The sequence below is a fragment of the Lucilia sericata genome, unplaced genomic scaffold (assembly GCF_015586225.1).
Source record: "Lucilia sericata isolate MDLA Ls3-8-SP2 unplaced genomic scaffold, ASM1558622v1 Contig000107F_arrow, whole genome shotgun sequence".
Classification (NCBI taxonomy): domain Eukaryota; kingdom Metazoa; phylum Arthropoda; class Insecta; order Diptera; family Calliphoridae; genus Lucilia; species Lucilia sericata.
This window is the reverse complement of record NW_023994139.1, coordinates 663,835-676,132: the sequence shown is the minus strand read 5'-3', so window position 1 is coordinate 676,132 and position 12,298 is coordinate 663,835. Positions and strand designations below refer to the sequence as shown.

General features: G+C 34.3%; 1 protein-coding gene across 2 annotated transcripts in view; it reads right to left on the bottom strand.

Annotated features, from left to right (window-relative positions):
- Positions 1-12,298, bottom strand: part of LOC119600200 (DNA ligase 1) — a 166,086-nt gene that overhangs the window by 16,449 nt on the left and 137,339 nt on the right. For both annotated transcript variants that reach the window (XM_037950296.1, XM_037950297.1), the window contains one exon: positions 4,580-5,036. In XM_037950296.1, coding sequence (XP_037806224.1) covers positions 4,580-5,036 — 457 coding nt within the window. The remainder of the gene's footprint in view (positions 1-4,579; positions 5,037-12,298) is intronic.

The window sequence follows — 12,298 nt, the reverse complement described above, 5'->3', positions numbered from 1 at the left end:
CGATCCGATATTGCCCATTTGCATTACCAAAGAAACTTTAAGTTAGGTTAGGTTGATAGGAGGATGTATAGTACATCAAATCCGAATAATACTCTCTGAATACTCTGAATACTCTCCCATAGGTAAGGTTCACATCATATGGGTACCAGCCCACTCGGGAGTAGTCTGTAACGAAAGGGCGAATGTAATAGCTTTAAAAGGTAGGGAGCTCGAGGCAGTTAACTTGGCAAACGCGAAACCATTCGACGCAACGAAAGATGGTACGTATTCTGAGTGGACACACAGGATTACGAGCACATCTATGCAAAATTGGACGTGCGGATTCAGACGAATGTAGAGCATGTGGAGAGGACAGTGAAACTCTGGAGCACTTTCTTTGCCACTGCCAGGCATTCGTCGAAGTTAGATCCAAGTATCTTGGAAGTGATGTTATTCCGGAAATAACATTCCGGACTAACACCGATTGGAAGATTCTTAGGAATTACGTTCAGGAAACTGAGTTTATGAACACTGAAAAATAATTCATTCAGTTCCCCTTTTTTGCATGATAAAGAGCGCACAACAGGCCCGATAGTGGCCTAGGTGTATTTCTTCGGATTTGATGTAATATCCTCCTATCAACCTACCTACCTACTAACACCGATTGGAAGATTCTTAGGAATTAAGTTCAGGAAACTGAGTTTATGAACACTGAAAAATAATTCATTCAGTTCCCGTTTTTTTCATGATAAGGAGCGCACAACAGGCCCGATAGTGGCCTAGGTGTATTTCTGATGTAATATAGTATCAACCTACCTACCTACATCAAATCCGAAGAAATATTTATTTGGATAACCTCAATCATGGTCATCCATTAAACTGTCTTCCAGCGAGTTGGTTTTTACTTCCTCGCTCTTTGGACTTGACTCCTCCGGGTAGACATAATTGGCTATTGGTGCAGTGTGTACTATTGATGGCACTGCGGTGTCCTTATCTGGCATTGGAATATGAGATTGTTTAATCGACATCTTCCCAAGTTCCTTGATTTTAGGATTTGGCTCCTCAACATTACCAGTACTTGCTAATGATGCTTTGGGTACCGTCGTAAGTGTTTCAGAGTCCTTGTCGAGGCCGGTTTTGACAGTTCTTTCAATCGGCGCCTTCCCAATTTTGTAAAGGGCAGCTGCACTTTCTTCTGGCGAGTTAGTGGTAACTTCCTCGATTTTAGGATTTGACCTCTCAACCTTATCAGTAGTGGCTACTGATGCTGTGTTCTTAGGTCTTTTAGTGTCCTTTTCGAGGCTTGTTGTAACAGCCCTTTCAATCGGCACCTTTCCAATTTTGAATATGACAGCTTTAGAAGCGAAGTAAGCCCTATCTTTATTCTTGGCAAGACCAGCCATGGAATTCTTGTCGATACCTATTACAAATAGAGTTCCCTCAGGTTCTTCTTTCCTGTAAAAGACATCCCATTTTTCCACAGCCAGCTCAACATTTTGACCTCCAAGAATTTTTAGTATACGTACATTAGATAGTTTACTGTCTCATCCTTTTATGTAGACAGTGGACTTTAAGAGCACCGGAAGTTCATTCTTCTTTGCCAGTTTCAGCCAGTTCAGATGTCGGCTCTTTTCCACCGTCTAGCTTCTCCTTCCTCGTTTTTCGGGGCTTCTTTTGAGATACCCTCGCCGACGTGTTCGTCTTCGAAATATCTGCCTTGGCGTTGTCAACCTTACTCGCAGGATTCTGACTTGAGGTGCCTTTAAGTGAAGTGTGGCTTGGCTTCGACTGCGTATTAGAAGACGGGGAGCTCTTTTTCTTCTTAGGTTTATTCTCAGTTGTCAACTCTTCGGGAGACCTGATCCTTTTTGCCTCAGATCTTGTGAGAGAGTCCGATTTTTCCTTAGGTGTGTCGTGGGATTGACTAACTGTGCTCCAGATAGTCTTTTCTTAGTAATAGGTAGTTTAGCTATGCTATCATTTACCTCTTTCACCATTTGCTCTACTTCATCCTTCTTGGGATTTGCTATTATGGTGTTATTATCATCTGAGGATTCAGAGTCGGAACCCTCACCTATGTTTAAAAGCTGAGGTAGCTTAGAGCTCTCTCCGAGTACAACCCCATATTTGTTTTCCAATGGCATGCTATACACTTGACACATTGTCCACCACGGAGGCCCACCTCTGTAGTAGTGGAGTGGATCAACACTTGTCGCCGGTACTGGTTTATTTAGGCCCTACACCGTAACTTTTATCTTTTAATTTTTACTTTCAATGTTTTTGTTTTCCAGTTTTTTGAGTGAAACTAAAACTGGGGGAGAACGGATGGTCCATCACCACCCCCTATCCGCTACCCGGGGACGCGCTAGGTAGGAAAAACGGGAAAACTCCCCCGAGAAAGAAACCTTGTCTGTAGGAAATATTTGTGGAAAGTTTTAGCCTTCTGGCTCTTTCCGTTCGGACCTTATCATGCTTTCAAGGCAGATGGACAGACATTGCAAGATCATCTTAGAATTTAATAAGGATAAAGTTTATATACTTAACAAGTAAATTTTCTATTTTTAAAACTGCTCCGTTTTTATTCCCACTATAAACGACATTGGTTAAAATTTTAAGAAGATAATTAAAGTTTAAAAGTTTAAAAAATGTTTCAAAATTTCGTAAAAAATTCACCAAATGAGTAAAAACTGAAAAGTTGCGAAATAAAAAAAAAAAATAATTTCAAAAATATTGACAATTTATTCCAATTACAAACTCCAGAATTACAAACTCAGGTATTTGAATATATCCCTCATTAACATTTATATTTTTTCCGAAAAACTCTTGGATGTATGAGTAATAAACCTGACATCTATTCTATCTATTTCAACTGAATTTTCAATATTTTTGTGATAAGAATACCTTTGCTTAAGTGTTGTGAATAAGACCCATAAATTTGTTTGTATAAAAATAACTAAAACTATAAATATTAAATATTTTCTCCCAAATTTAACCCCTTTTTTAGCATTTTATTTTTAATGAATAATTAAAAAAATTTACGTTCTAGATAAAAGTTTTATATCCTGAAAAAATCGTTGTAAACTAGAGTTATTAGTGTGAGACAAAAATGTGTAAATGATGGTCAAATATATAAACCTTCGGTCTTATTTTTTTACACTAAAAACTAAATTTAAAAAAGTTTTATGTTTTTTAAAACTGTATTTATTGAAGATATTTTTAAACTAAAATAAATAAAACGATGAAAATACTATGATGCAACTCGATAATGACCCCAAATATTCGCCTAAAAACAGTAGATTTTTCAATAAAGCGTTACAATTTTATAGCTATATTGGCCCCTACAGTCGCCAGAGTTAAACCCGATTGAGAATTTATGGTAAAAATGGGGTTTACAATTACGAACACCCATGTAAAAACACAACAGATCTCTGAAAGAGCTAAAAATTAGACCAAAAGTTTAAATATTTTACCATCATTTAAACATTTTTGTCACGCACTGTATATAATATATATACAATTCACTTCTTAGTTTAATTTATATTTTTTTAATTATAAATTACAATAAACATATGCAAAAAGTTTTCATGAGAATTCTTAAAATTTCACAAAACATCTCGAAACAAAATTTTTGCTGTTCTTTAGATAAATTAAATTATAAAGTTCTTTAATTATAAAAAGTGCAAAGTAGAAGAAAAATGCCAAAAATGCACTTCTAATGCTAAAAATTTCTAGCAAAAGACAAAAAAATGCTAAAAAGCATCTAACAAGTTTTTCTAAAAAATAAGTGCAGCCGACGAAAAATGTGCTAGATTTGCACTTTAAATGCCGTTATGGCAAGATGAAACCTCAGAATATATCTTATGTAACTGCCCAACATTAGGGTCTCGCAGAGCTAAGATCTTGGGTGCTGCCCTGCTAACCCCAAAAGAAATCTTCAACCTCTCATTGAAAAATATGCAATACAAATGTTAGAAGTATTGAAAAAATATGCAAATTTAAGCTAAATATGAAATTTATGCATTTATAACAAAATATGCTAAAATACGCTACAACAAATCGATGTTTCGAATCAAAGAATTGTAACAAATCCGTTGATTCGAAAAGAAAAATAGTTAAGAGTTATTTTGAGTTACTGACTACAAACATGCATTTTAAAAGAAATCCTTGCCCTGCTTAGTCGGTGGCTAAGGGTAACCCTAAGTGGTAGGTTAAATAGGTAGTTCGGGACTGTCCGATCGAACTGCATTAGGGTTATAACCAAAATTGGGCCCCATCAATATGTGGTAGCCAATATTGTTTTGATAACGAAAATCTGTTTCTCGGCTCATTTTGGTGCAAAAACCTTACGCGGCAATCGATTTTTTAAAACCACTCACAAACAAATTGACATGAATTTTAGGGTACTAAAATGGGAAGAGGGATTAACCTCCGTGCATATTCTTATAACGCGCGGGGAAAAGTGATATGCATTTTCTACGAACTTTTTTATAATCTGTGTGGAATGAGTAGGGCCGAATTGAAATTTTCAAAAATTGTATAAAAGTTAAAAAACTAATGTATACATATATACATATGTACATAACTATTTAATTACACTCACCAGTACGTGGTTTTTAAGATCATAGCATTTGCTTCAATTTTATTTTTTAATGTATCTTCACTCATTTTCTTCAGATTATCTACATTATTGGCCTTCACAATTCCTGTCGACAGAGCATTAAGTAAACTTTGTTCGGCAATACCTATACGAAGTTTGCCTATTAAAGATCTTATAAAAAATCTTGCTTCGGAACTGCGACATGCTATAAATACATCTTTTATCGGTACAACTTTGTTTTTACCAGGTGCTTTGGCAATCTCTTTTAACTTTTTAAAAACACCCATAATTGTCAATGGGGCAGGTTTAAACATCATTCTTTGAGCCATCCTCGATTGCTCAGCAACAATGCCTAAATCACCAGTTAAGTGAGTTTGTGACTTGATAAAGTCCATTTTACGGCCGGTTGCATCACAAATAATTTTCATAAGGGTGTGTTCAGCAACACCAAGTTCTAGGCCTAAAAACACAAGAAAGATTTATGTTAAAAAAATGTATTATTTATAATAATATAAAAAACAAGTAAGAATTTTTTACATGGTTGTGTCGAATCTTATGTACTGTTCACCATAATTTTAATAAAATATTTTAATACAAAATCAAAGTAACATTGCCTAGCATAAATCTGTGTTTACAAAACATACCTTATAAAAGCTATACCAAACCATTTAAGTAAAAATTATTTTATAACTTCTATTCTGAGAGTTTTATTTTTAAAAACATGAAATAAATCACAATTACAGTCATTTGATTAAGTGGACGAGTTATTTTTGGTCTCTGTGGCATCGTGGAAAAAATCGGTTCCTTCGGAGATTTTAATTTAATCAAGTTAAATACAAAGCGCGGAAATTGAACTGTATATTCTTTGGTTTGTTTGATCGGAATATATTTTTGTTAAAAAATTTCCATTTACTATTTTCTCGACCAGTCATAGATATGTATATTGGAAGCCACGTCCGATTCTGTTTTAAAAAGTTATTTTTTGAGGATATACAGCAGAGTACCAAATATTCTTTCATTTATCACTCACGTTCATGTAAATGAAAAAAAAATATTTTTGTTGTGTTATCATCTACACATGTACGAAAAGACAAAACAGGTTTTGCTTTATTCATTCTTGTATGTATTGTTTTTTTTATTTTCATACACAAAATTGAGAAAGAATACAGAAATATTTTCGTAAACTTTACTCAAATGAATGAGCATATTTTATTTTGCACTCTAGCATTCGAAAATTTAAAGCAAAGAATATTTTTCATTTAAAATTTACACGAATTTTCATTGTTGATAAAACACGAACGTTTTTGCAATTTTTGTTTTTAGTTTTACAAATTATGTTTGCAATTTCTGAAACAAAGCGACGGCAACCTACTTTGTTTAATGCTGTCAAGCAACTAAATGGAATATTTGTATTTTTTTGCGCTTGTTGAGTTTTTTGTATATTGTGAAAAACCCTGTTTTTATTTTTTTCATTTTCAATCAACTCACACAGTATACAAATATTAATGAGTGTGATGAGAAGACTTGACATATTTGAGTATTTGGCATTTTTTATTTTTCACTATTCACTTTACAAATATGTGCTAAAATAAAAAATACAAATGTTTTCATTTATGTGTGCTTAAAATAAAACAAAAATTAGCTTCTCACTTCCGAATGTAAAAATAAACAAGTAAGAAATTATAGTCGGGCGAGGCCGACCATATAATACCCTACACCTTTGACAAAAACATAATGTGATTTAGTTGCCATAATAAAGCATTTAAGTTGAATTGTACCTTACCTTAGATATACATACTTAAGCCGTTTATTGCTGAATAAAATTGTGGACGTTTAATGAAATTTTGATGGGGGCTTTTCATAGGGGCTAGGGTTATATGAGAACCTATTATTATGGAATTCGTGGGGGTCATCAAGTCTTGTATACAAATTGGTTTTTGCAGCTTTTTGTCGAGATATGAGTATATTAAACATAATTATGAACCTAAAAGCCCTATTCGGGGGTTCAGTTGTATGGGGGCTAGGTGAAATAATGGACCGATGTAAACCATTTTCAACAGGCTTCATCTACGGTACCCTAAAAGATCATGTGCCAAATTTCATTGAATTATCTCCAAAATTGCGACCTGTAGTTTGATTACAAGTTTTAAAAGCCTTATTCGAGGGGTTCAGTTGTATGGGGGCTAGGTGAAATAATGGACAGATGTAAACCATTTTCAACAGGCTTGATCTACGGTACCATAAAAGATCATGTGCATATTTCATTGAATTATCTCCAAAATTGCGACCTGTAGTTTGATTACTAATTTTAAAAGCCCTATTCGGGGGTGCAGTTGTATGGGGGGCTAGGTGAAATAATGGACCGATGTTAACCATTTTCAATAGGCTTCGTCTACGATACCATAAAAGATCATGTGCCAAATTTCATTTAATTATCTCCAAAATTGCGACCTGTAGTTTGATTACAAGGATTACAAGCCCTATTGGGGGGTTCAGTTGTATGGGGGCTAGGTGAAATAATGGACCGATCTTAACCATTTTCATAGTCCCTGGGACAATAGAAGATCATGTACCAAATTTCATTGAATTATTATCAAAATTGCGACCTGTAGTTTGATTACAAGGTTTACATGGAGGGACGGACATAGCTAAATCGACTCAGAAAATGATTCTGAGCCGATTGGTATACTTTAAGGTGGGTATAGGACCAATATTATTGTGCGTTACAAACATCAGCACAAATCCAATATACCCTCCCCACTAAAGTGGTGTAGGGTATAAAAACATAAATTGCTAATTTCATTCATGTCTATTTATTACCAATGTATCAATTTAAGTGTTCGTATATGAATATTTCTGAACTCTGATATACAGCCTATTTTACGATTTTAACATAATTTTTTTTTTTTTAAATATGTAAAATTCTTAAACCCGTTTATTGAATGAATGAGTAATGATTAAATATTTAAACTTATAACTAACATTTAAATAACGAGATAGACAAATTGTAAAGTGTGTGGATTGTGGATGATAACAGGGTGATACTGACATACTCCTCCTCAATCCAAATACTTTACATACATATAAATACAAAATTCCTAATACAACATATTTTGTACTATTTTCAGATTTTGTTTAAAACATGATATTTAACATATTACAAAATTTTAAGTATTTTACTTTTGCTAAACATTTAGTGAACAAATCTGCAATATTTTCATTTGTACTAATGTACTGAATAAAAATTTCATTTGAATCAAATTTTTCACGAATATAGTGGTAACGTATATCTATATGTTTACTTCTGTTATGTGCCACTGGATTTTGCACAAGAAACATAGCACTCTGGTTGTCACACATAATTGTGGTTGGTGTTTTAGTGTATTCTTGGAAACCAATTTCTGATAGTATGCTTCGGTGAAATATAACATCTTTAGTTCCTTGGCACATTGCTACGTATTCCGCTTCCATGGAACTTAGGGATACAATACTTTGTTTCTTGGATTCCCAGGATATTGGCCACCAGCCAGAAATAAAACGAAACCACTATAAGACTTTCGATCGGTTTTATCTGAGCCTCAGTCAGCATCTGTATAACACACTAAACCATTAGTAGAATTATAACATAAGGTACCATTGGGTTTGTGCTTATGATATCTTGAGACATGCTTGGCTGCTAAGAAATGTTCCTTTTCGGGGTGCGTGTTGAACTGCGACAGCTTAAACACAATATGTGCGATGTCTGGACGAGATATGACAGCTAAGTACATCAACGATCCGATTAGGGACTGATAGGTTTTTGCTTCATAACCACTACAGCATTCTTTAGTACATTTTTCTAATACAGTAACAGCTGCGAACGGGGTGTTTGATGGTTTACAATCCGTCATTTTCCATTGTTGAAGTAAATCACGTGTGTATTTGGATTGATGGATTTTTATAGCTCCTCTGAGACCATCTCTCTCTCTATCTGCATACCCAAATAGTATTTTACGGGACCTCTATCCACAGCGTCCATATGTTCATTAAGTTTCCGTACAACTTCTCTCATTGTTTTGTCAGATGAGCATGACAACAATATATCGTCCACATAAATAGCTATGATCACCAACTCACTGTTTTTCTGCATTGAGTTTTTCTTCGTAACAAACACCCACTTACAACCAATGACGTTTTTATTAATTGGCTTCTCTACCAGCTCCCATGTGTTGTTGTTTTGTAATGTCTCGAACTCAGACTTCATAGCATCTTTCCACAAATTTGCATTTTCTCTTTGCATTGCTTCCTGCACCATGTAGGGGTCTTCTTTGACAACTGTTAGACCATTTAGGGTATCTACACTTTCTACCGCACGAACTTTTTTAGGTCGATCTACCTTTCCAGTTCGTTCTAAACGTGGTCTTCCTCTCTTACGTTTTGCACCAGCTTATTATTTTCGTCCTCTGAGCTTTCTTCATTTTCAACGTCTTCACTTTGTTCTTTGTTGCCACATTTGGCATGATTGGTTGATCTAATTCAATATTCGCACTTCTTTTTGTTTCAAGTTCAATGTCAAACCAATCATCAGTATTATTTTCTTTGTTTTGATTTCTTTTTCTCCAAAACCAGCTGACTGAGATTTTGAATCCTCAAAGAAAATTACACTACGAGCAACAATAATCATCTTGCTTTCATTGTCATACAAGCGATAGCCTTTTGTTTTGCGTGCGTATCCAACAAATGTATATTTTTTACCCTTTGGTTTAAGTTTCGAGCGGCCAGGCTTTTTATCTAAAGCTACAGCTAAACAACCAAATGTACGCAAATGAAGCACACTGGGCTTTCGCCCAAACCAGCACTCGTAAGGTATGTTGCGGTGTTTAGCGCTTCCGACCATAATGTATGTGAAAGACCTGAATCCATCAGCAAACAGCGGGCCATCTCAATAAGTGTTCTGTTTGCCCTCTCCGCTATTCCGTTTTGTTGCGGAGTATAACACACCGTAGTCTGATACAATATACCTGATGACGATAAATAATGTTGAAAATTATTGCTGAGATACTCACAGCCGTTGTCAGAACGTAAGGTTTTGAGTTTCAAACCAGTCTGCCTTTCTGCATTTGTGTGGAAATCTTTAAATGCTGTAAACGCATCAGATTTCTTCTTCAGGAAATACACGGTTGTAAAGCGGGAAAAGTCATCTATGAACGATATAAAGTACCGCGAACCTCCTTTACTTGGAATCCTTATTGGACCGCATATATCACTGTGCACTAATTCCAATGGGTACTTTGTAAAGCGTTCCCTGTAACTTTTAAAGGGTTGCACCGTAATCTTACACATATCACATGTTACACAAGAAAAATTCTGTGTTTCTTTAATTTTTAACCCGCGGACAATTTCATATTTTGACATTTTTTCTAAATCACTTATATTTACATGGCCAAATCTTAGGTGCCATATGTCACAATTGTCTTTTTTGCATTTTACCATCATCACATTTTGTTTTGGTTCATTTGACAGAAAATTTGTTGTAAAAATTCCATCATTCGATTGAGCTTTAAAAATCATCTCACCAGATTTTATTTTTGCAATAACACTCTCTTTCGAAAAATGCACATTGTTACCATGCTTATTTTATTCACAGATAAAAAATTAGCATTTAACTTCGGCACAAAGAGAACATTGCATAGAGTAATGTCGGCAAACTCCGATTTTATTATTACATTACTTATGCCTTCTGCATCGACACAATCGCCTGAAGCCATTGTTACTTTTTGCTTATGCTCTTTTAATAAAGAGAATAACTTTTTATTTCCACTCATATGTGATGAGGCTCCGCTGTCAACAATCCACTCATTATCATTTGAGCTTAAATCACTTTCTCTTACACTCATCACAATTTCTTTCTTGTTACATTGTGACTTTATGTGGCCCACATGTATAACATTTTACATTGCTATAATTTTTATTTGCTTGATACTTATTTCTAAATCTTTCTTTTTGTTTTGAATTCGCCGCAAATACGTGCTCTTCACTTACAATAGCTTTTTCGCCACGCCGTTGATGTTCTTTTGACCTTCAACTGATCTATTGTTGGTAATTTGTCTCTGCTTTCAATAGATACTATAAAACTGTCAAAATCATCAGGGAGACTAAAAAGCAACAAAATGCTAATAAAATCGTCGGGAACAAAAACTTCAATTTCTTTTAGAGATTCAACCAAATTGCTAAATTCGTTTATTTGTTGTGTATAACCAATAGAATCTTGGATTTTTAAACGTACCAATTTTTTAAATCAATTCACCTTTCGAGCAGGACTTTTTGCTATGTAAACGGAGTTAAGTTTTTCCACTGCTTCTCTAGAAGTTCTACACTTTTTATATGTATCAACTCGGAGGGCTAAATACTAAGCGTGATTGTAGCCAATGCTTTTTGGTCCAGAACTTTCCATTGCGCCTTCTCATCTGCCGTTGCTGTTAATGGGCATATACCATCTACTACCGTCCAGTAGTCCAACGTGATTAGAAGACTCCGCATATGAACTGACCAACTTGCATAGTTGTTTTCATTCAATTTTTCGATTTGCATCGAACTTGACATTTTTCACAGATATACGAAACAATATATTCAACAAAAATACAAAAATGTTTAACAAACACTCGACCGACTAAATTTTAAAAATTTACTTGGTGCTCTGGGCCCATAACCTATGTGAGGGATTGTACAATATATTCAACAAAAATACAAAAATGTTTAACAAACACTCGACCGACTAAATTTTAAAAATTTACTTGGTGCTCTGGGCCCATAACCTATGTGAGGGATTGTGGAGCTAATTGTAAAATTAAGTACACGAGATAGACGAACTATTCTTAAACACGTTTATTGAATGAATGAGTAATGATTAAATATTTAAACTTATAACTAACATTTAAATAACGAGATAGACAAATTGTAAAGTGTGTGGATGATAACAGGGTGATACTGACATAAAAGTTATCGGAGCATTATATACGGTTCTAGAACGGATTTTAGGCTTCACGTAAAATAAATTTTGGAAAATAAATTAAATTGATTACACTTGGCAATAATCGGCATTGTTATTTTATTAATGAAAGCTGTATACAACTGTCAAAAAATTATTTTTTTACATAGGGATTTATTCAATTTTCAGGATACTAAAATAATTTCAATATATAATTCAGGAAAATCGTATTCATAAACGTCAAATAGCTTTAAACACCTTCAATAAACCATTGACAAATATAAGAATTTAATTGTAGGCTCGACCTTTCTTTAAGCCAGCAATGAGTTGATTTAAAAAATTTTTTTTTTCAGATAAAGCTTTTTTTCGGCAATTTCAGGTTGATAGCAAAAAAATAATTATGGTCTCTTTTAAAATAAAATAAAAAAATTCTAATTTTAACGTTTACAAATTTGTAAATAAAATCTCAGAAAAATTTTAAACGATTATATTTTGAGAAAAAAACTCAAATCTAGGCATTAGTATATTAATACACTAATATTTGACAATATTCCAATTGGCCAGCACTATTTTTAGAAAATTTGGAAATGCCCGATCTGAGGCAAAGAGGATCAGGTCTCCCGAGGAGTTGACAACTGAGAATAAACCTAAGAAGAAAAAGAGCTCCCGTCTTATAATACGCAGTCGAAGTCAAGCCACACTTCACTCAAAGGAACCTCAAGTCAGAATCCTACGAGTAAGGTTGACAACGCCAA